General features: G+C 43.7%; 1 protein-coding gene across 3 annotated transcripts in view; it reads left to right on the top strand.

Moving 5' to 3' along the window:
• Positions 1–26,385, top strand: part of LMTK1 (lemur tail kinase 1) — a 126,066-nt gene that overhangs the window by 24,757 nt on the left and 74,924 nt on the right. For all 3 annotated transcript variants that reach the window (XM_088474247.1, XM_088474253.1, XM_088474265.1), the window contains exon 2: positions 25,333–25,466. In XM_088474247.1, the coding sequence (XP_088330373.1) occupies positions 25,333–25,466 (134 nt within the window). The remainder of the gene's footprint in view (positions 1–25,332; positions 25,467–26,385) is intronic.

Here is a 26,385-nt window from a genome sequence, read left to right as displayed (position 1 = left end):
GTGGGGAAAGGCTAATGTTGACCTCCTGGTAGTGTGTGATCAGGGTAGTAAGTTAGCAGATGTCACTTAGCTGCAACAGTGCAGTGTCACTATGTAATAAATTATATTTTCCAATGCAGATCAAGAACTGGGATCAGCCCATGCTCTGAGCCTATTTCATGTACTATGTAAACAAGCAATAAGCAGCGCTGATGATAAAAATGTAACACAATATAATATACCAATATAGGAAAATACACAATGAAAATACAGTAAAAAACAATGGTTAAATAGATTAAACCATAAGGAAACCGTAAAAAAAACAATTGTTAAATAGGTTAAACCATAAAGAAATATCAAAAGGTCACAAGTGACATCAAATGGTCGAGTACGTGTAAATCAATCTAGAAGCAAATTATTGGAAACCTGTAGGCACTAAATGGTACAGCATATGTATTGGATGGGCACCGAATAGAAAGTCATTCCAAAAGAAGGGGTAGGGTGAGGTTTTTTAAAAAGCTGCTCCTATGCAGTGAACCGCGTTGGTACCTCCCTTTTTGGGAAATTGACACATGACAGCTCCCTTTACACTATATTCTTTATAGTTATATCCCCTATTTCATGTACTGTAGGCATACTTGCCTACTTTTGAAAACTAGTTTCAGGGAGATTGCAGATGGCAGTAGAATGCACCGCACGTAGCATGCCGTGCCATTGAGGGGGCGTGGTTCGCTCCACCTATGGGCGTTATATTCCTATAAGCTGACACCCTAGCTCCCCCACTGACCTTAATATATCTCTTCCCTGCCACATTGATATTAATACTCGATCTCCCCGTCACATTCACATTAATACATCCCCCCCACACACACACACACACACACACACACACACACACACACACACACACACACACACACACATTCCCCCCCCACACACATTCACATTAAAAGATTCCCCCCATCCACATTCCCATTAATAGATCCTCTCCACACACACACATTTACATGAACAGATTCTCACACACACATACATTTACATGAACAGATTCTCACACACACACACACATTAATAGATCTCCCCTCCCCTCGCCTCTCCTCTCCCGTGGCACTGATATCAATATATTTTACAGGAGCTACAGTGAGCTGTGAAACACTGTGTCATACAGCTCTTCAGTCCTCAAGCATTGACTGCTCCTCCGTCCGTCCGTCCTCTGCTGGCCAGGGAATGCTGGGAGCATCAGCAGTCTCTCCCAGCAGTCTGTCTGTGTTTTGCTGGTGCGGAGCTGAGCTGGGTGCAGGGGGAGGCGCCTCCGCGCCCAGTAGCAACAGCACTCCTGACTCCCTGCACCCGTGGCCCATGGCGAGGACACCTCTGCGTCTTGAGGCAGTCCCCGTCCCCTTCACCTCCGGACTCGCACATGTGCAGTCTGGATTTTTATACGAGGCAGTGGTGAAACCGGGGGATTCAAGCTACTTTGTGGGGTAGCGGGAGCTCCCACCTTCATTCGGGAGGCTCCTGTGGAATTCGGGAGGGTCGGCAACTCTGTGATTTGCTGATTTCAGGGTTTTGTATTCATTGTAGTGTTAGCTTCTTAATACAGGTTATGATCAAGGCAATCTCATGGATGGTCCTTCTCCTAAATGATTAGGCCTAGATGGTGCATCTTTAACATTCAGTACATATTGACTCTAAGCACTGATTTTGAAAATTAGAAAATATATATTTAAAAAAAAACCTGAAGTATTGATTAAGTCTCACTGACCAAATCTGCAACAGACCTGATTTTCCAGGACAGTATTAGGTTTTTGGCATTGCTTGAAATTGGTTTGCCATCACAAAGAGGCATGATTTGGTTTTATTAGGAATGGTGGCAGATTGCAGCTGGCATGTATCAAACTGCTGTTTTTGGAGGTTTACTGCAATACATATGGATCATCGCATCAAAAGGACCCATGGCACAGCAAGTCCCAGAGAATTCTATGGGGCTGCTATGTAACCGTATGCAGCCAGCTCCAGAAAGCGTAACTTTCCAGAGCATCTGTCTGATAGACAATACAATCTATAGATGGTGTTGCCTATAGAAGCTTGCGAGCTTCTTTTCACAAAAACTCTTTGGAAGAATCCCTCTACGGTCCCCGCAACTTGCGCATGTGCTGGCCGATGGCCATGCATGCACACTAGGACGTCTAAGTCATAATTCCGGAATTCATTTCTGCACCAGGACATCTCTATATCGGAAGAGCTGTCTCGGTGGGTAAGTATACATGCATACTGCAATAAAAGTATGCCGGTATGCATGAGAATTGGGGAGGGATGTATCATAGTTATATGTGTGTTCCATGTATTCCACTGCATTTAAACTACTGTGTTCAGTAAGATTAGATCAGTAGGTAACAAACAAACATATTGAGCTACACTGAGAGCTCTATCTACGCTATTCTGTAGTGATTACCAACTGCAGAGGTTTAGATGAATAGTAATGGAGTTATTGCAGTGTTTTGGTTCTTGTTAACAAGATTCATTTTGTGTATTGAGCCAATACTCATAAATGAATGTAGACTACGAATCAAATTTAATCTAGTTATTATCAGTGAGGCATAAAGTGTAGAGAGAGAAAATAGAAGCAATGCTGTGGACAGCTAGTTTAAAATAAAATGATATATTAAAGTCGGCAGTGTGCTTTTATGTGAACGTGATCTGTGTATCATTTGCTTCTGCTACATTTAACTAGGAATAACTGTTGCAGGACATAGAATTAAAAATGATTGCCAGCCTTGTACCAGTAACTACAGTGAATATAAAACATCTACAAAATTTACTTTAAATTACAGGCTTTTGTGATGCTTTGGGGCATGAAATTAGAGGGCAAAATTAATAGCCCTAAATATCAAGGAATGTGTCTGCAGGAAAGCTGGCGATGTTGGAAGAGGAATTTCTTCTTCATGATCATGGTAAATAAATTCCTCAGTGAGAGCCCAGGCTTCCTGTGCATTGAAACCCCAAAATGGCCGTGCACAGTAGATCCTTCACAGTTTGATGAACCTTTTAACTTTTTTTGCAGGGAAGAGTTATATAGAATAGCAAAATCCAAGTATGTTCAGATAGTGACTTATTCAAAAAGACTCACTGCTATAATAATAAAATGGGCTTATTTTATACACCTCTCCAGATTGTTACCTTTTATACCCCGCTCCTGATTGTTACCACTTTTGAAAGCTCTGTGCTGACCATGTCTATTCCAGTTGATGCAAACAAGACCGCTTCAAGGAAAACCTACAAGAACAGCTGATCTTTAATGATTGACAATCACATTGCTGACAAGGTAACATGATTTTGAGTATAATTGCGTAATGCTGGGTACACATCTGAGCAACCCTGTGGCTGACCGACTGTCACGCAGACCAAACAATTGATTTGGTAAGCTTACACACTTACCAATCGACCTCTTGATGTGTCTGGTCAGACATCACAACTGGGTGGGAATTTAAATATGCCCACCCAGTTGTGATGTCAGTGTATGGCCAGTGTAATGGATCGGTCAGTAGGTCACCTGTACACACTGGCAGATGCACGCTATATATCTGCAAGATATATTGCATCTGCTGTGCTGCACGGCCGACACGATATATCTGTGAACGACTTCGTTCAGATATATCGTGTGTACACACGAGCTGAAGCACTTAATGATATATATCGTTCGTCGGCTGTATGAACGATATATTGGTTAATGTGTACCCAGCATGACTCTGAGTACAGCTACATCCACATTATAATGAGGTGTGAACACTTCTTTAACCAGGGTATTGTTGGTTTTGTATTTCAATTTTTCCCTAAAAATTGTATATTTATTTTAACTTGAGTGTTGGTTTCAAGTCACGTTAAAGGAAAAAAATCCTATGTATGCTTTACATCTCAGAGACCTGTCATTTCAACAAGGGTGTGTATAGACTTTTTATCCATTGCAGCCTGTGCTCTGCAGCTTTTCGCAGGTAATCTAGCAATGGCATGGCTGGCAGTCACCACATGACTTCTGATTAAACCTCCTTATCTGCTGCTGCAGAAAGGTATAAGTGCTGATTTCCAGTTATCACTCTTCTCCTGCCTGGAAAACAAGATTTCTTTCACCATACATTGACCTGTTTCTATCCACCTAATTCTGAACTTACAGCAGACTCTCCTTAATGCGCTGTCTGTGGTGCTGAACTAATTGAAAGATTTACAAGCATCTGAAAAAGGATCTCAACCTTTTCAGTGGTCCAGTTGTTTACCAAAAATTCAGCTCGGTATTCTCTTCATTTATGCCTTAAATTATTTGAGAGAGACATGGACTGGGGTGTTGTGTATCAGGAGTGACTATCTTTATTGCTTATGTAACTGTTACATATGTTTTAAATGCATTGGTTGAAGTGCACCTGTATAAAGTACACCTGGCAGGAACACAGAGCATCCCATTAAAAATATAGGACAAGGCCCGATCTTTGCCAACTTCAAGGACATGGAAAAATCAGTTCCTTTTGCAGGGAGGAAAGTGCTACGTGCCTTTCCAGTAATGCCCTCCACAATGTGTCTTCTCCACTAAACTTAGAAGCCGTTATAGTATTGTATAAGCCAACTGGTTGCATTTAAAGCACATTTTCATCATCTTGGAATGTGTGTGTAATAATTATCAGGAACGTTATCTCTTTCTAACTCTTTCATGCTCTAACCATTTCTCTGGCACCTGGCAAAACCAATATTGCAATTTTTTTCTCACAAATATCAGTTCAGTATATGGTGTTACCAAACACCAATTGAAAATGAGCATTTAAAAAAAAACTGAGAATTTATAGTTAATGGAGAACATTATACTAATAACATTAAGTTTAACTAAACCCTAAAAATTAAACTGTATATGTTAGTAATAATAAGATAATGTATTTAATTACAGCATATGTTAATGCTGGCTAATTTGCAGAGATTTATGTAGTTAAGACACCCGGACCACATTGCTCTAGTAATGCAGATGTGCACTCTCCAGTCACACTATGGCACATATCACTATAGAAACAAATTCTGCTGCATAAAATCGCAGTGTATGTTTCTGTACCAGTAGAGGCCGTCTGCAATGAGTAGTTAATAAAATATGTAGTACAGGTTGAGTCTCCCATATCCAAAATGCTTGGGACCAGGGGTACATTGGACAACGGAATATTCCGTATTTTGGAATTTTTGCATATCATAATGAAATATCTTGGGAATGGGACCCCAATATACACACAGAATGCATTTATGTGTTATATACACCTTATACACACAGCCTGCAGGTCATTTTATACAATATTTTTCAATCATTTTGTGGCTCAAGCAAAGTTTGTGTACAGAAATGAAATGCATTTATGTGTTACATACACCTTATACACACAGCCTGAAGGTAATTTTATACAATATTTTTAATAATTTGTGCCTTGTAGTTTGAATGAACTCTCATGATATATTTTGCATTGCTGGGACTGAATAAGAACTTGTATGAAACTAACTTTGCATATATGCCATAACTGGTTAGGGTTAGGCACCGAAGAGGGAGGGTTGCCATTCCGACCAACAAGTGTCTGTATGTTAACCCTGTCGGGATCCCGACTGTCTATATTTCTTACCTATTCCTCTTAATCACCATACACTGGAACATGATATCAATCCACTGTGTTCCATCTCTGACAATGAGATGTCAGTAGGTTTTTCATCAGGGGATCAGTATGATTTACCGCCGGCCGCATAGGCGGCGGTTCAAATCCCGACAGCGGAAGCCCGGCAGAGGTGAAGATCCCGACTGCCCTAATGATAAGTATAAACTAGCCTAAGCCCCCTAACCCTCCCTAAGGGGTGCCTAAGCTCCCCCCCCGCGCCCGGCTTACCTTCGATCGGTATGCTGGACATCTGGCTCCCGGTGTAGGTTTAATGGCAGGCGTCGGGCTCTCAATGCCTGTCCTTTAACCCTTGCCGGGATTAGGCGGTCGGGAAGCCGGCGGTCGGGATTCCATCCGTCGGCTTCCCGATTGCTTCCCTTCATCAGGGGTAATGACTTATTGCATGTTTGCATTTTTGTCACAGAATTAATATCCTCGCCAACAATGAGATACTTTTACGGTTTACCCTAATTACATTGCGTAGTGAAATCATATAAAAATGTTTGTAGGAACAAGATCTTGTCTGTCATCCTAGCTGCAATGAAAATGTAAAACACACCTGTTCCACAAACTACAGTAACATGCTTTTTGGATATATAAATAATAGTAGTGTAACAGGGCCTTCTGAAAGCTGTAGGTAAAAGCAGCAAAATGTGATGTTGCTTATAGACAACTCATTAGGTTGTACTTGTAATAGATATTTTTGAACCAGAAAACAATTTCTAATTGCTATGAGTGATCCACAATATCTTCAGTTACCTGTGGAACCATCTCACACATATTCCCCAGATGTAGTAGTAAATTTGTTGTATGTTACCTGGGATAAACTATAGCTTAAAATTGGAATTCATATTCTAAGGGATCAGATACTGAAATCTCCCTCCTTGCATCGCTCAGTGTTCTTTTTAATCCATTATACTGTCCTTGCATGATCTCTGTTTACATTTGTATAGTCAATAAGGGGCCTTTTGTCAATGGGGACTACGATCTGACCCCTATGTACTAAACTTCAAAAAAGCAAAGCTTTTCGGAGTTTAGCCATGGTAGTTTACACCATCCTCAGAAGTTTGAAGCCTATGGAGGCTCCAGGTGCTGGAGAGAGATCTCTCCCCTGTAGCCCCCGGCCGGCTCCAGAAGCTGTCACTGTGCGCATGCACAATATAAGCTTCCCCGAGAAGTCTTCTGTGAAAGACTTCTCCTAAATGCCGGGGATATAACTCACAGGGCCAGCGGTGACTGCAAACGCTGTCTCTCTGAGTTCCCCTTGGTACATAGCGGGAATATTTTCATATAAAATGTAAATATCGGAAGGGGAGGGGGGAGGGAAATGGGGACTCCTTTTAGTTTCCTTTAATGTTATTGTATGTTTTTGACATATGATTTTTTTTTTTTTTGTGTTCTATAGCAATTACTAGACAACACTTTTTTGTGATTACTGCTGTCACTTTGCACGTGGTTTTCACGTCTCTGTAATAGAACAACATTGCCGATACCGGAATGAGTATCAATTTATTTATTTGTTCAACTTTTAGGACCCAAGGGGCGCGAATTAAATAGCGTCGGGAAGGAGCTCCCGGAGCTATTCAATTTGGCGCGCTGTTGAGGATTTCTTCTCGCATCCTTCCAGGGGTGCGAGCAGAAATCTGACAAAAGTACAGGCGCAATGCTATTTTCTGCCCTTAGCACCGCGGAAACAGCATCACGCCAGGCAGTTGAGTTGAGAATGCCCGTTCTAGCGACTAGCCTTTTTTGTAGTATAAATTACATCCAATTTACTCCATATCTGACCCATAGTACTACAGTGCTATAGCGACATTTTGACTGGAGTTCATCTGACATTAAAGGCTGCCATTTATCCTAAACAGTCGTTTAAACTCTCTTTCTGAACTTACTGGTCCTGTAGTTCTGCTTCAGTTTGTCAGTATTCACACTGGCTGTCTGTACAATAAAGAATACATTTCAAGTTCCTTTTCCTAACCTATAAAGCAGTAAGCAGCACATAATAGTGCTCTGGTCTAACTGTCCTCATTTTTCTCAAGATATCTCTGAAATGAAATCTTCTGTTCTCCTTGTCTCATTACCTGCTCTCTTCTCATCTTTAAGAGTTTCCTCATGCAACGTCTACTTTAGACACTCCAGATAATCTACTAGCCTTCAAATGTATAATGCTCCATCAAAACTCACCTTTTATAGTGTTCTCTCAGGTTCAAAAATCATTCCTCAATAACAGCGGAATCACTGTGATCCTCTATATCAGGGGTGGGGAACCTTTTTTCTGCCAAGTGCCATTTTGATATGTATAACATTATTTACGGGCCCCGCTGCAGACCACGCCCCCTCCGAGTGATGTCAGACTAGGCAGGGCCACCATCGTCTATGATTACAGCAATGCTCCGGGGAGCTGTAAGGGCAGCGGTGTGACCGTCTGAAGTGTCCTAAGGATGCTGCAGACGGCACTGCTGCATACATTGTAGCTGCAGGTTCCATTCTAGGTATCCTGCTAGTCAGATGAGGCTAGCAGAAAAGATCTGAGGGCCAGACCAAATTATTTCAGGGGCCTTATACGGCCCCCGGGCCTGAGGTTCCCCATCCCTGCTCTATATACTCGCTGTGCATATCACATGTTTTTCGGATGCTTGCGCTCCAGGATTAACCCTTCTACTCCTGCTGTGTACTATAGGATAACACATATGTAAGCACTTTTTCATCTGTCAGACTTGTGTTTAGGCTTACTAGTCATACTATGGGCTCTATTTGTCATTCTAAATTGTACAGCAGCTAGTGGTATATTTTGTTTAGTATATCTACATCTCGCAGTGATACTATTACTCTACCGGCATTTAACAGTCCGATGAGGCCGAGTGTTCTCTCTCTCTCAATGCTGTCCCCTTCAGTGTTGCTGCCTGCCCAGCTCAGGGTTAATGTGAAATGCACATGTGCGTCAGCTCTACAGCCCGGCAAGGCTCCAGCACAGCTAGATTGGTAACACCATATAAAGATGTTGTTGCCTTGCGGAAGAAATCTAGGCTTTCCGCTGCTTGATAAATACAGATAAGCCGTTGTTCCCATAGGGACTGTGGGGTCTGGTGATAACCGTAATTGACAGTAAGAAGGAAAATATATTTTTTTGGAGTTAACCCATTTAAAAAGGTCCCAAAGCAGTGAAGATGTTTCACCAGAAAATTGGCTTTTCACTGCCCTAAACGTTTGTCTACCCATAGTATGGTTTATAGTTTAATTATGTTTGAAGTAATATAGTATTTTCTAACTTTAATCTTTATAATGAGACACTGTGAGATAGATTAAATTAGCCTCAAGGTCTATGATGTGAGTTCCCGCATTCCCGCATAGTCTTTGCATGTTATCTTTACAGATGATAGCTAAAGAAGTCTTGTAATTCAATTCCAATTATCAGTTTCCGTCCATCTTGCATGTGTTGTGCATTAATTCGTCAGTGTTCTATGTGATAGAGGAGGTGACACCATGCAAAATCCCCAAAACAGTGGTAAATAAGATGGCTAGTGGCCATAAGGAAAGTGTAGGAGTCTGCTAGCGGCCATAGGAGGCTGTTATAGGGTCTCACAGGCTTGATTGTTACTTGAATAAAAATTATAACCAGCAAATACTTATGTTTAGTGTTTTGGAGTACATTTGAATATCTCTATTGTGTTTTGTAAATTAGTAGGAAATAATTGTGAAAGACTAGTTGAAACTACCATCAACAACATAAAAAATCCTGTTTCAGCCCTACAACACCTCAGCATACATGTTCCATATTATTTTTACCCATGTCTCTTTTTAGAGCAAATTACATGAAGTGACATCAAAATAAGGACTTTTAAACCGAGAGCAATTGCATTGACTTAACACAATTTTTGTAATATACCAAAAAGTTGTGACCTGTGGTAGGAACTCATACAGCTTAATTCGCAGTAAACTGAATCTGCCCCTGTGTGATGCAGAATCCCCCCAGTGTTTCTGCTTACATTTATTCTTTATATTGGTTATTTCACTACCTACCGATTCCAAATTCCAGTTATTAATCTTGTGCAGAGAGAGGTATCCCTTACAGTACCAAAAAAAAGTAACAGTTACCCTACAGTCAGCAGAACGATATAGACAAGGCTCTCAGACAGGCATTGCCATTGCTTCCAAAAAATGAAACTTTTGTGTTAGCATAAAAATAAGCGACGCCTGGTAAACTTTATGGAGCAGAATAGCAGCAGATAGACAAAAGCAGTTTGTAGGTCAGCAGATGGTTGGATTCACCCAGCAGCAAATAGACTGAGTGCACATACTTTGTGAATATTAAGACAGGTGTGACCCAGAGGCCCAAAGCCCTCTCATCGGGAACCATCTCCTCCAATCTAGTAATGTCATAGACCTTGCTGTAGTCAATCCTGAGAATAAGATGGCATCACAAGTATAGATATATGCAACGGCATATACAGTCAGGTGCATAAATATTGGGACATTGACAGAATTTTCATATTTTGGCCTCTATTCACCACCACAATGGCTTTGAAATGAAACAAACAAGATGTGCTTTAACTGCAGACTTTCAGATTTAATTTGAGGGTAATTACATCCAAATCAGGTGAACGGTGTAGGTATCTCCATACTCGGCGCTGGAGATACCCTCCTGTCTTCAATTCTATTTCCTTTGGGTTAAGTTGGGAAACCTACTAGTTCTCCTTTAGGTTGCAGAGACTGGGCACCTATAGGCGTCGCACCTACTTTCATTTTGACAACCAAAAATAAGATCAGTTTTGTTTCTTTGTTAACCTTTCATATTGAACTGTGGTAGACAGATGGCTTATAATAAACCACAATCAATGCTTCATAGGTGTAATTTTCCCAATATTTTCTACCCTCAATGATTCTGCTCACATTTATCAGATAACTTCCTCCTACACATACAAGTCTTCCAAAGTATGCTTTATCCACCTAACTTCAATGACCAGCCTAGTCTGTTATACCAACTGTATCCCAAATATCTTCATTATCATCATTTACTCTAGTTCTCCTAGCACTTGTTAACATACATTGGAATTTTTACCATTTCAAATAATAAAACACTTATCTCTGTTTATACTATACTATCTTACGTATCCACTGCGATCCCATACGCAGTGTGAGGCCTCATAGCGTGCGTGGTTGTTAGCAATTTCTGAGTAAGGTCAGGGCTAGTGCAAGTGCGTGAGGCTGCGATGGTGCTCGATTTGTACCGATGTTTTAGCTATTCTGCTAAACATTACGGATGTGTGTAAGAGAAAGTGGGCGTCCTTATATTGTGCTGAGTTTGCATTGTGATCGCAGTGGATTAGCTTGCTATCGCATTTGAACTGCGTGTGTACGCAGTATTGCGATCTGTAGTGGATCAGGCCCTAAGTTCTCATAGCACCCCAAACTTTCCATCCTTAATGTTTGACAATCAAATGATCGCTATTTGATATCAACCCCTGTAATTTGGGTTGATGAAGATCATCGAGGTTAGCAGACACATTGCAGCAATGTTAAACCGTTTACACACTGCTGCTCACTTGCCCAGCTGTAAACTCACAAATTCTGATCTGATTTCTCTCATTCCGCTCCGCGCTCTCTTCTATCAATGTGTTCTTTATTCCTCTAAAGTACAATAATCACACCACTTGTTCCTGGTGCTGAAATGGTAATGACACAGCTGCAGACTACAACATCTTCAACCCGTAACCTCCCCACATCCAATTCACTGCCGTACTCAGGTGGATTTTCATTTGAGAGTACAAAGAACGCTCAGGCACTGCACATAAAAACATGAAAAGCATGGGCCGACTGCACCCACATGCAGCAATATTTCTTCCATTCCAATGTTATAAGTCTGACTGCTCAGCTCCTGGCCAGTTACAGTACATAACCGGTAGTATAAAATCTCTAGATAGAAAGAGACCAAATTATTTTCCAGACATTTGGATTTTATAGATTCATTCCCTACAAATAATTCTTACCGTAAATACTCGTATATAGCAAAGGTGAGCAGAATCTGCTTCAGGTTCCCTTATTGTTGGATATTTACCACATTATACTGGGAATCCCATCTTTTGGAGTCCAGGAACAAAACAGTGGGCCTGATTCAGAGCTGAACGCTCTGACCAGAGCGCTCGCTCTGAATCAGGGCCCTCCTACCTGAAAATGGAGCGGCCTCCTGGCCGCTCGCATAGCTGTGGGTGACCACCCACAGCATATGCGAGCGGCCAAAAAGATGGTTGCGATGGTCTTTGACCATCGCGACCATCGGGCTTGCGACGAGACCCTGCGGTAGGGTCTTGCTGCCGCAAGCCCAGGAGTGATTTTGGCTCTATCAGAGCCAAAATCACTCCCACTGACATCATTACTGATGTCAGTGGGGCCGGCTTCAGACGGTAGGCGTTCCCATGGCGTTCCCATAGCAGCCACGCCCCCGGCACGCCCACCACAGGGGGCGTGCTGTCAGTCACCATCGACAGCACGCCCCCTTTGGTGCGAGACCTGGAGCAACAGCTTGGCTGTCGCAGTCCGGGTCTCGCGCATGCGCACGACGGAGCTCCCTCCGTCACGCGCATGCGCATTGGGGTAACATCGACCCGCTTGCAAGCGTGCTGTGCTCGCGAGCAGGTCTGAATGACCCCCAGTGTGTTTTGAATGCTAGATTTAAAAAGGCATTTGCAATAAAGGCAACACAAGCTAGATTTCGCATTTATTACTATTGACTTTTTAAATTCGGCGGCTTTGAAAAACCTAATGTTTAGTAAATCTACCCCCAAGTTGAGTTATTGAAGGCACAGCCATTGTACTGATCCATTTGTCACTAACCCATAGGCATGTGTCTATCCTGTTATCATGAACAGAACACTCCATTCACAAGACAGGTAATTTATCTTATATTTTATTCCCAATAAAATACAAACTTTCTTCCACATCTCTCTTAAGTGGGATACTTAATATCAGTTTTTTTATTTCAAACATTGATCATTTTCACTTAGGAGCTGCCAAGCACGAGATACTAAGTACAAATTGATGATCAGTATGGTACATAGGTGCTGATTCAGAGGCGCTCGCTCTGAATCAGGGCGGATTTTTTTAAAAAGATTCCGCCTCCAGGTCGCACCCACAGCTTGTGCGGGCGTCCTGGCGGTGGTCGCGATTATCGCGACCATCAGGCTTGCGATGAGACCCTTGTAGTAGGGTCTCGTTCACTACTGACCACGTGTGATGTCAGTAGGACCGCCCACAAACGGCAGGCGTTCCTCCGTTTGTGCAGCCACCTCCCCAACCCGCCTACAAAGCGGGGCAAGCTGTCGATCAACATCGACAGCCGCCCCATCTTGTAGCGAGCCCCGTAGCGGGTGATTTCTCACTCGCTCCGGGGCACGTGCGTGCGCACTGCCCGACCATCGACCCACTTGCGAGCGCTGTGCGCTCGCGAGCGGGTCTGAATCACCCTAGTTTAGGTTTAGTAATTCGCAAGCGGCAATGTGTGGGTTAGTGAATGTTGGCCTCTTAAGCTGGGTACACACTATGTGTACCCAGCACGATCTCATGAGCGATGGGATGCCGGCAGCGACGAAGCATTTGGCAGCATGGCGTCGCTAGCTACATCCTCAGATCTTTCTGCATGTACAATAGATCTGAGGATGCTACGGACGACCCACGGGAGCGCACGTCGGCATTGTGCGTACACACTGGACGATAAGAACGATTTGTCGTTCTGATATGTCGGAATCGGCTAAATCGCTCAAGATATCATCTGGTGGCTGCCTTTAGGATCACCTGTAAAATTCAACAAAGGGACAAGGTACTCAAGGCAAAATTTCCAAATTTGACCCTCCCGGTTCTGATGATGCCTAAATTCACAACAATAAGAACAGATAATGTTACATTGTGCAAAGCAAAGGGGAGTTCTTTAATTTTCCAACATTTTGAAGAGACAGAGTGCATTGCACATCTTATGAAATAGAACCCATGCAGCCTTCCTGCACATTGATAAATGAAGGAACAGACCTGCAGAAGTCCAATGCGCAGCGTTTTCTATTGTACAGATGCAATTCCCGTTGCTCACTGCAGGCCTCGTAATATGAGAAATGGCCTTTACCCAGGAATGTTTCTATTGTGGAAAAAAATAAGTCCTAGCATGGGCTAAATGTTTTACAAGTCCCTTTCCTTGTCTGTCAGTGTACAAGTCAGTAGTTGACCATCGGATACAGGCCTGGATGATAAACATAATAAACTGCATGAAAATAAATGAACATTAAAATATATATATATATATATATATATATATATATATATATATATACATAAATAAACTAAAAAAAAAAATTCAAAGACAGAAAATACAAATCTTTTCTATGGGGAGTGAGGTCTGTTTGGATGGGCTACAATCTGCGCCTTATGTATATTGGTCTTGGCTAGAAAAGGCAATTTAAATAAGGTTGTGTTGGTTACTATTATACATTAAATTTCACTTTCAAATTCAATATAAATGTATTAGTATGTTTAGTGGTTGTTTTTCTAGGACCCTATACTACTGCATATGAGCGCACTGCACTGTGATAGAGCCAACTACATCTCTCTGGCAAGCAGCCAAAGCGATGTATCTCACATGTAAGTGCTGCTGTGATTGGCCTAATAGCATGCCTGTTAGACTAAACAGACCATTGACAGAATCTAGATTTGTGCAGTTGGGCAATGATCATTGAGTGACATGCCAGTAGCAGCAGTGTCTCCAGTCACATGAGTCCTATACATATCTGACAGAATGTGCTGGCCTGGGGCTGATGCATAGTAGCTGGGGTCAGGGAAGGTTTTGCTTAGATTAGTCTGTCTAGAGCTGGGTACAAACGATACGAAGTATACCCAGCAATGCGACTGCCGACACCAACCTGGCGACAGGCCAACATATCTGGCGGGTGGTACACACTAGACGATATGTCGGACTCTGCCGCATCCCGCTGCATGGAGTCATTAGTCGCATCGTCAGGTTGAGCCGCATGTAGGGACGACCCCACGGGGGTGCGTAACAGCCGACATAGGGGTCTATTTACTAAGCAGTGTTAGGAGACAGAGTGAAAAGTGATAAGGTGCCAGCCAATCAGCTCCCAACTGCCATCTCACAGGCTGTGTTTGAAAAATGACAGTTGGGAGCTAATTGGCTGGCACCTTATCACTTTTCACTCTGGGTCTCATTCAGACCCGCTCCCGAGCGCAGTACGCTCGCAAGCGGGTTGATGGTACCCAAATGTGCATGCGCACGACGGAGACTGCTCCGTCGTACGCATGCGCGAGACCCGGCGAGCGACGGGGAAGCCGTCGCTCGGGGTCTCGCACCAAAGGGGGCATGCTGTCGATGGTGAGTGACAGCACGCCCCCTTTGGTGGGTGTGCTGGGGGCGTGGCTGCCCAGATGGAGGCGTTCCCATGGGAACGCCTACTGTCCGGGCCGGCCCCACTGACCTCACTAGTGTCGGCCGGCCCCACTGACATCTGATAGAGCCAAAAGCACTCCAAGGGTCTCGTTGCAAGCCTAATGGTCTTGACGATCGCGACCATCATTTTGGCCGCTCGCTATAGCTGTGGGTGGTCACCCACAGCTATGCGAGTGGCCAGGAGGCCGCTCTTAAATTCAGAGGGACGGCCCTGATTCAGAGCGAGCGCTCTGTCAGAGCGTCCGGCTCTGAATCAGGGCCTATGTATTTCTTACCCACTCCATTACACATTGCTAAAGCTCCTCCCACTACTTCCCTACTCTGAGGTAGCTAAAGTTCCTCACACAATTTAATTTAACCACTTAATTACAAATGTCTAAAGCTCCTCCCATTAATATCCCACTCCATTATATGGACTATGGAGGTAAAATTGCTCTGCAGCTCTGTCAGGAGAGTAAAATAATACAGTATTATGTATTGCTTACCCACTTCATTACAGATTTAAAGCTCCTCCCACTATGAGTTAGCTAATGTTCCTTGCTACTTAATCCACTCCATTACAGATAGCTAAAGCTCCTCCCACTAATAACCCACTCCATTACAGATAGCTAAAGCTCCTCCCACTAGTAACCCACTCCATTACAGATAGCTAAAGCTCCTCCCACTAGTAACCCACTCCATTACAGATAGCTAAAGCTCCTCCCACTAATAACCCACTCCATTACAGATAGCTAAAGCTCCTCCCACTAGTAACCCACTCCATTACAGATAGCTAAAGCTCCTCCCACTAATAACCCACTCCATTACAGATAAAACTCCTCCCACGTTTTTTGCACCATGTTTTCATTGGTGCTGAAACTGTTCAAAATACTGATTCTGCCTGCACTTGAGGCATTGCAACTTCACTTGGTTTACCCCTGTGTACAAGTCAGCCAGTACATACACTGCATTTCATACAAGCTGTCAGTCACTGCTTATTTATTTAGAGAGACACCATGTTCCTGACATGGAAAACTGCTGTGGAGGAATAAGAAAGTGTTTAATGGACACTATAGATAATGTCTATGTATATGTTATTTAATTCTGAAGTAATTAAGTTTCCGTATATGTTGCCAAATTGTTGCCTTACTAATCTATTTAGGTAATTAAAACTATTACTTTTACTAGTCTATCTAGGCAATTAAAATGGATATTTATTTACTGTAATACGCTAAAGTGATTGGGATCTGCTGAATTGCTTTGTGGTAAAATTATGTATTATTCATAAACTATAGTTCTCAAACTTGTGCTTAGATGACAGCCACAATGTAAGAATAATATACACTAGCTAGAGAGTTTTAAATGATTATTTTTGAATATAGTAACGGTCATTGGGAGAGATACTAAGCTTTCAGGAAGAATAAGACTACTTTGCCATCCTGCTTTGCATACATCTTTGGTCCATGAACCTGTGCTGCGTTCAGCCAGTCGCTGAATGCAGCATCCATATCCCTTGAAAGAAGAATAATTGATCTCTCTGGAGGACCTTACATGTCATCTATGGACCACAAAAAAATGCAACTCTACACTGGTCCTCTGGGCCTGATTCAGCTTGGATCGCAGTTGCTAATACTCGCGCAATTGGTCGATTGTTGCATTCTGCGCATGTGTATGCATCATAATGCGCGAACCGGCCACTGCGATCGTAGTGACTATGCAGACCCATCGCAAAGTGATTGACAGGAAATGCCATTTGTGGGTGGTGACAGGGTTGGTTGGCTAAACACAGGCGTGCCAGTGTGTTTGAACGCTGTTGCAGGGGCGTGCATAAATTATCCACTGCGATACCCTACGCAGCCTGAGGCCTGATAGCGTGCGCTGAAGTTAGCAATTTCTGAGTAAGGTTTCACCTTGTGCAAGTGTGCGTGAGGCTGGGATTGTACCGTTGTTTTCGCAGTCTTGCTAAACATTACAGATGCGTGTATGGTAAAGTGCGCATCCTTATGTAGTGCTGCGGCGGCATAGCGATCACAATGAATTGGCATATTATCGCAGTTGAACTGCGTGCGTAATCACAGCTGCGATCGCAATAGTGATCCAAGCTAAATCAGGCCCTCTGTCCACTAAGAGAATTTCAATGTGTATACACACAAAGCCTGCCTTTCCCAATGTGACGGGGCAGCATTATATACATTGCAGAGTCCTCCAACTAGAATACCACAACCATGTGAACAGACATACAGTGTAATAGTGTGCGAGTTGAAGGCTCCGATGCGATTTCACCATTAGATTTATAGCGGTAATAATTTAAAACGCAAAACCAATATACAGCAAAGCACTGCAGCCCCAAAAATTCATAATAGGGTCTGGTGTGACTGAGTAGTGGGGTAATGATACATATTGTGTAGTGTATCCAGGGCCATTACTAGGGCTTTGCAAGAGGTGCTGCCGGAGCGCAGGGCCCTGTGGATGGCACCATCGCTGCCCCCACGATACCTGCATGTGCTTTGCAGGGTGCATGGACTGGCACATTGCAGCCACTAGTGTTACTGCAGAACCTATGAAGCTGCTAGGACCGTCCTTATGATGCTCTGGGTAATGCTTTACTTACCAGAGCCAGCGACAGCGCTGATGGCCTTGACCCCTAACCATGATGTCATGATTTTGGAGGGTGAGGTCGGCTAGTGTTCCCGGAAACGAGGGCTTGTCCGCCCCGTTTTCCGGGAGTGGCAAGCCCAAGGACTGCGTTGACCGATGCAGTGTCCTGGACTTGCAAGCTGGCCAGCCTGCGTAAGATGAGGTTTACTCAGCTGGCTGGCTGCCCGGCGTGATGATGGTACTAGCCTGTGACTGCAAATGCAGCATGGGGCGTCCTACACCTCCTGCTCCATGTACATAATACCAAGGACATACAGTAATTGCAAAGCTGCCTGCGTGCATACATCATATCTATAGCCTGCGTGCAGCTTTGCAAATGCAATCCTTGCTGAATCACCCCCAATGTTCTTAACTTTGTGGGCCTCATTCACAGTTATTCTGACCATAGGGTCTAATTCAGAGATGTGCGTAAACACTGGGTTTAAGTACATCTCCGATGTTTGCAGATCTGCACATGTACAGTAGCCGCACTGAGCATGTGCAGATCTGGGGCTGCGATGTCACGCAGTGACCCAAAAGCTGCAGCATGATTACCATGCTGCTGGGGTTTGGGGGTGGTAACGGGGCAGCGACACTGTGTATCCCAGAAAACGGGCTGTTTGCCCCGTTTTCTGGGTGTGCCGAAGCCGGTGGCTGCATCGTAGGTTGCGGTACATTGGCCCCGGCATTGTGTACTTTTTTTTTTTTTAATATCCTGAGTGTCGTGCGGTTGATCTGATGGCTGCGTCTTCAGATGCTGCATTGGATCAGAGTGGCTTTCTTTTTACGTAAGACGCCTCCTGTGGCTATTGTAGTACAGCTGCTACGTACAAAGACACAACGGCTGTGCTACTGCATCCATCTCTGAATGAGAGAGACTGAGATAAAACACACTCAGACCAGTGGTGTTCCTGCCTCTGGTGACACCCAGTGCGGGTAGGGATGGGCAGGCTCGTAGTGTGCGCGACTAAGCCGCCCGCTGACAAACTGGGTGTGACCTTGCGACCCGAACCCCTGTTTTAGTCACTCCGGGGTCCCGGAGATGCAGACTGCCCTCGGGGACCAGTCTTTTTGCAGATCCAGCGCCCTCACTGTGTCAGGGGCCGAGTGCTGCACGTAATGCTACAGTGCAGCGCCAGCTCCTGTCACTGAGGAGTCGGCACTTTAGTGTCACCCCTTGGCGGGTGACACCCGGGTGCAACGCGCACCCCCCTTTTGACGCCCCTGCATCAGACAGATCAATTTTGTGACATGGCTGTACCCGGTCAGATAATTGGTCTCTCTCTAATGGTCACTGTCAGATCTGGGCACCAATTATTTCATCATTCAGGCATGTTGAAAGATTTCTGGTTCTTGACTGAACAATAATTGGTGCTTAGTCACGGCCCGTGTCTGCTTCAGAGGTGGGGCTGAAGCGCAGTCCAAAATTCAAATAGAGGAGCTACTCCAACTGCCAGTGAGTCCTGGCTGGCAATGGTTGGCAGGGTTTGGAAGGGCAGTTGCGGTGTGGCTCCCCTATTTTGAATTTTGGATTGCACTGCAGCCCCGCCTCTGGAGCCGCCACTGGTCACTGCTATGCAATTATTGGCCCGATCAACTGATAATCGGCTGATAATTGCACAGCGTGTATCTGCCTTTAGGAGCAAATCTAATTAAAGGGTGCATATTTACACCTGGACAAACAATGCTGTGCTATAAGGGATGCAAATTCCATATTCCTTCTAACTGAAGCCCTGTGTGTTTATTGCTCGTCTTTATTTGTTAACTTTTTTGATGTTTTTAAGTATTTCTTATACTTGCTGTTTATTATCAATAACCCAGTGTGAGCTCAGTGTATATCTATATACTTTTTGATTTAGATTTGTTGCCTTTTATTATACATGAAGTCACACTATCCCACTGACTGTGCATTTAGTTTTTTTTAGTGATGTGCTTAACTAATACCTCAAGATCAGGCACTAGTCTCCGGGGCAGCCCGACATCACCGTGGATGCTGTGTATGCCTCAGGAGTGACGCAATCGGGATTTTCTGATAGGCCATGCCCCCTTTTTGGGTGCACGTGGCTCCGCTGTGCGAGGGAGGTGAGGCCTTTGCCCTAACCTCTGCAGAGTGTCTTCAATATCTATTTATTTCTAATATCAACAACCAGACAGGACAACCAACAGTTATTCCTAACATGTAGCATGCCTTACAGAGCAGCCCACCCTTCCACTATCAGGGGTTGGATTAGCTCCACTAGGAAAGACTCCGGCATAGACACAAACATATGTAACTGCCAGTCCTTAAGAGGAGCAGCAACTACAAAAGCAGTTGCAAAGGGAATATCTCTTTAAAGCCGCATACACACTTAACGTTATGGTCCATGAGCGATTTTGTTAAGTGTTTCCCCTGCACTGCCAGGCTCAATGTCGTTAACGATATCCTTCAGTGATGGCACCCTCCTCCCTCATCCCCATACTTGCAGAACCTGACGATATTGTCAGGTTGCCAAGTACGGGTGATGAAAGACATCATTCACGATCCGTGGGAGAGCGCATTAACAATGTCTTGCATACATACTGGACGATATCGAACACAATTAACGATATCGTTATCGTTCAACTTATCGTCTAGTGTGTGTGCAGTTTAAGACAATTATGGAGACCTAGCGACCTTGATAAGGTTAGGTTTCTTAGAGCAACCACCAGATATGTAGTAGTCTGCCCACCAGCTGCTGATAGGTGCAAGCCTCCTGAAGAACAAACTTTAGTTTGCAGGAATCTATGACCTTCAAACTGTGTTTGTTCTAAAAAAAAAAATAAAAAAAAAAATCAGGATTCAAATCGTTACATAATTATTTTCAGTTATCCTTAAATGTTATGTTATTTCAGGCTCAGCTGATTAAGTTACGTTTGTGTTTATTGTATCAATTGAAATGTATCACTACTAATATCTTGTCTTTATCAAATTATTTCTAATTGTTCCATGGCTCTAAGGTTCTTCAACCTTGGCCCTCCAGCTGCTATGGAACTACAGATCCCAGGATGCCCTGCCACAGTGTTAGCATGCTGTTATATCAGAACGGTGGCAAGCCATGCTGGGATGTGTAGTTCCACAGCAGCTGGAGGGCCAAGGTTGAAGACCCATGCTGTAATGCATAAAATTGCTAGCGGAGGGGGGGGTTTGATTAAATTAATTTCGCCACCCGCAGCATTGTTGAGTGCCCGACAGCAACTGTTCAATTGGATAGCATGACTTCTGCTCGCCGTCTCCTGGGGTTGGTAGCGGAAATTAACAAAGTCCTTGTCATGGAGACCAAAAGTGCTGGTCCAGGACTTGAGACGTGCTATATCCGGTCTATTTTGGCACAACATATGCAACCCCCCCCCCCTTCCAGGAAACCATTTCCCAACGCCCCCTCAGCTTAGATGGTTAGATGGGGGATAAGGCGAGATCGGGCATGCAAATACTATTGAATCCCCCCCTCCCCCCATAAGCTTCCAAAAATCTGATTATCTCAGGTGCTGGAAGCGCTCTGGCTGGGAATCCTGCAGGTGACCGCCGTGTGTATGCCCGGCACTACTGTTAAGTTTGGTACTCCCTGCTGTCAGCGGGTGCTTCGGAGGCTTGAAACATAAGCCCACTAGCTGTTGCTAGATGGTAATCCTGTTACTGAGAACAAATACAGTTTGCAGGTCATAAATTCCTGCAAACTAAAGTTATTTCAGTATATCCACTTGGGAATACAACTAGGTTTATTAATGGTTCATGTTTTCATTCTCTGAAACGTGAGTAAGTAGTGCTCCATATTAACTTGGATTGGATATGATATACAGTAGCATTAATATAATGAAAATCTGTACTGTTGTAGTATGTGTCCCAAAAACATACTGAATTTGTGGATGGACTGCCTTCAATACATTTACTAACAGCAGGTTTACATGTTTTTCATATGTCAGTATCTTAGGAAGTCCTATAAAAGTGGTCCTTAGTTTGCTCATGATTAGGGAAAGAAAACTGAGCCCTGATTCTCTTAGCAGTAATATGCCTTTAGTTGAGGGAGCTTTTCTTTCTTTTCTTCTTGCGCCCTCTTGTGGCTATAAGTACTTATTTCAGCAAGAGAATTTCACATAATCTCTTCTATTTTCAGATTTAGTTCTACGTTTATAATACCTTCTAGATTTAGCACATACTACAATAACTCCCAAGCTGTTCATAATTCAATATCACAAACACTAGATATGGAAATATATACTTTTTGTAATGGACAATAACACAGATTAAAACCACACCCACCGCAACAAAAACATTTATCATTTTTAAAGTGTAGCTACTCTGGGCCTATTGTGTAGGGCAGATAGCGCTCTGCCCTACACAGACACAGACACACAGCCGCCAGCGGCAGCTGTGTGTTTGTCACAGCAGCCAATGAGAGTCACACAAACTCTCATTGGCTGCTGTACGGAGGGAGCCGGCTGGAGCTCACACATGAGCTCCGTCTTCCGGCTCCCTCCGCAGCGTGTGACAGCAGAGCGGACGGCGCGGGAGCGGGGAATCAGGTAAGTTTTATTTTTATTTTTTTTTTACTTGTCAAAGGTCCGGGGGCGCTACTGGGGTGGGCTATACTACTGGGGGGGTCTGCTACTGGGGGGGCTATACTACTGGGGGGGTCTGCTACTGGGGGTCCATACTATTGAGGGGCCTGCTACTGGGGGGGGGTCTGCTACTGGGGGGGGTCTGCTACTGGGCGTCCATACTACTGAGGGGCCTGCTACTGGGGGGGGCTATACTACTGGGGGGGGTTTGCTACTGGGGGGGCCATACTACTGGGTGGGCCATACTACTGGGGGGGGCTTACTACTACTGGGGGGGATACTACTGGGGGGCTTACTACTACAGGGGGGGCTACTACTGGATCAGCCTACTACTGAGGGGGGCCTGCTACTGGGGGCAGCCTGCTACTGGGGGCAGCCTACTACTGGGGGGGCATACTACTGGGGGGGCCATACTACTGGGGGGCCATACTACTGGGGGGCCATACTACTGGGGGGGCATACTACTGGGGGGGCTTGCTAAAGGGGGGCATACTACTGGGTGGCATGCTAATGGGGGGCATACTACTGGGGGGCCTGCTAATGGGGGGCATACTACTGGGGGGCATTCTACTGGGGGCACTGCATAGGGGACCCTACTACTAAGGGGACTGCATTGGGGGCATTGTGTAAAGAACACTGCTACTGTGGGCATTGTGTAAAAGGGGCACTACTGTGGGCATTGTGTAAAAGGGTCACTACTGTGGGCATTGTGTAAAAGGGGCACTACTGTGTGTCGTAACATAAATAAGAGACACTACTTTTTGGTGTAATGTGAATCAGGCCCTACGTGCGGTGTAATGTGAATAAGATTGTGCACTGTGACTCCTTGGGCCGTAGCCCACTATGTAAACAAGTACTGTGACTCTGCTGGCCGTACCCCACTGGGTGGGTGCACTACTTTTCATTTCTGCCACTGCTGTGTGGCAATGTGTCATAGATGTACTTTATACTGTGGTGTCTGTGTCGTTGTGCCGCTGCTCTGTCGCTTAGGAACCAGTCAGCTCACTGCAACCTTTGGCCAATAATGTTGAAAACAATATTATGAGCTGTTATATGGTCTAAATTGACTGGAAATTAATGTTATTGAGGTTAATAATACTCTAGGAAGAAAAAAAAGACCAATTTATGTGATTTTAGCTTTTTTTGTCAATTTTTGTAAAAAAATCCAAATCCAAAGCCAGTCACCGCAGTTTGGCAAATCCAAATCCAAAGCCGGACGACGAATTAGAACCAGAACCAAATCCAAATCCGGCAAAAATGGTCCGGCGCACATCCCTACACATAATGCACCCTACCTTATCACACACCATTCTCCCAGTCTTATACTACCTACACAGCCCTACACCACTCCTAATGGCTCTTTGCAAACATCAGCAGGTTTTGAACTCCACTCAACAAATCTTCCCTTTCCACTCACCTCTGCGAATTTCAACATCCCACCCTAACTACTTAAAGCATTTTTTTAATGAAAGTTTTTGTCAAAATAAAAAGGGAAGGGGTGATTACAGAGCAACCCATAAATTCTGAATATGTACTGCCAGTATAAGAATTGACATCACAAGTAGTCTGCCTACAGTCAGAGCTTTAACCAACAAGGCACTCACCATCAGGAGATCTAGAAACCTAGGAGTTGCCCAGTTCCAAGGATAACCACACTAACTGAAACTTTATAAACCAAGGGACCGTGAGGAAGAGTCCTTATGATGAGTTAGTGAAGGAGACCAGGTGCTTTATTGTTTATGAGGCTATAATATTTTTGTAAATCCTTCAGAACTTCTAGAACAGGCCTAGAGTAAGGGATCTCAGGATTTGGATATTGGCAGAGAGAATTTTTCACAGTATATATTGGACTTGAGGAGTAAGGGTATATTTTGTGTAAACGTTCTGGAATTAGATTGATGAATTTTATCTGATACAAACTAGGTAGCTGAGAAAATAACATTATACATTGTACATTCTAATTATAATAACATTATAGAATTCTCAGACCGGGCCAAGGGTCACCCCAAGTTCTCATGAGTTGCAAATATGAATATCTTGAAATTGCCTATGTGAGAAAATATAATGTCTTTATGGACTATCTGCAAAATGGGAAATCCTACTTGCAGGAGCACAATCGCATGTCTCAAATTTTTCCCATCCACTGTCTATCATCGCAACCGTTCTGTTGCCCTTTAATCTACTTGTGTAAATATACAACACCGCTGAAATGACCTAACTAAAATCAATATGCTAGATGCTAAAACTAACTACTGATACTCCGAATTGGAATTCGGACAGAATCAAGTAATCAGCTGACCACGCAGTTGTTGAAAATTGCCAGATATTTTGTGAATTACCTGTCCTTAACAGTTTTAACCATGAAAATAATAAATGGACTGCATAATTGTTCTAATTGTTACTAAGGAAGGCTTGTTATTCACAACATATGTCATTGCAGCAGTGGTGTGTTCTGATGTTTCCACAGTAATTTTAGGCAAATATTCTAATTCAAGTATCTGAAGTTAATTCAGTAAATTTTAATTAAACAACGTAATGTTTTGAGTGAAGTTGCACTTTAAATGACTGTAAAACTGAATGATTAATATAAAAAGGCATCTTGTAGCAGTCACAATGTGTATGTTATTGTTTACGTACCATTACGCAACTTCATATGTCTGATGTCCTGTAAAGTACTGTTACCCCCTATAGCGTAGTACTTGCAATTGAGCTATTGTAGGCGCGTCGGCTACTTGCTGGTTTCCTTCAATAAACTTAGATGTGTTAAAAAAAACATACGTCCCCCACAGACTTCTCTTCAATATCTTTTCAGTCTATCTAATTTTCATATTTATTAATGTCACTAATAGATGCTACTTGTATATTAGGAGTAGTGCCCTCTGCGGTCACATGTGATGTAGGATAAGTCTTGGATCACAGTAAACAGTATATGGCTGTTGGTTTCATGTAGAGTTTTCCTAGTGCAGACATGACCCAGTTGGAATAGCTGTATAGGCAATGCAGTGTGTTTAGAGCCATGGATGCAATAATCACCCACATCCTTCTCTTTTGCAGATGGAGCGCCGCTGAGTGAATTGTCCTGGCCATCCTCGCTTGCAGTGGTGGCTGTTTCCTTCTCCGGGCTAATCACCTTCATATTCCTCATGCTGGCTTGTCTGTGCTGCAAGAAGGGGGACATTGGATTCAAGGTAAGCGCACAGGGAATGACGGCTATTTCAGGGAAAGATGCAGCTTTCCTAGAAGGGAGCTACAGACAATTCTTCACCCTGAAAGTGCCCTTGTTTTATAATAGGCTTGCTGTTACAGTAATTTAGCCTCCATCTATATCATGTTAGCGGTTAAAGTTCTTTTTCTGAGCAGTAAAATGTATGACAATCCTCCTTCAGTGGTCCTCCAAGGCAACACATCCGTGGTTTCCTCTGTGATCCAAACTTAAATGAGCTCTTTGCACATTGTGAAAGAAGCCTGCTTTCAGCACTGTGGGACAGGAGCCATGTCTGGGAGTCACCTAGCCGCAGCACTTGTGCTTTGCCTGCCCATGTCCTGATACTAGTGACTAGAATAAAGAGGCCATTATGATGGCAAGTGAATGCAAAACGTAGTGCTTGATAATATGCTACCAATTGTAGTATTCCTACAGTACTAATATGACAGCTGCCATAGTACCCAGTAATATGTAACCAGTAGTAATAATGCCCAGTAATAGTCCATCAGTGGTTAGTGTTCAGTATTACACTTAGTGTGCAAATTATTATGACCACCAGGTTAATACTTTGTTGGGCCACCTATTGCCCTTAATACAGCTTGAATTCTTCTAGACATGGATTCTACTAACTGTCGGTATGTTTTATGGGGATTATTAGCCCAAATGCTATTTACTTCATCTCCATAACGTTGCCTCCGCCAGTTTAAAGAGTTGGGACGGTGTATGAAGGATCCATGCTTTCGTGCTATTGTCTCCATAGCGCCACACTACCATCTGAATGGCGTAATTGAAAACGTGATTCATCAGACCACATAACCTGTATCCAATCATTTGCTGTCCAGTTCCTGTGTACTTGAATAAACTGTAGGTATTCCACCGTTTGTGTCATGACACTAGGGGTT

This window comes from Taudactylus pleione, unplaced genomic scaffold (genome assembly GCF_031769625.1).
Source record: "Taudactylus pleione unplaced genomic scaffold, aTauple2 ptg000016l, whole genome shotgun sequence".
Lineage (NCBI taxonomy): Eukaryota > Metazoa > Chordata > Amphibia > Anura > Myobatrachidae > Taudactylus > Taudactylus pleione.
Note: the sequence above shows the minus strand (reverse complement) of the source record. Positions and strands in the feature narration are given on the sequence as shown.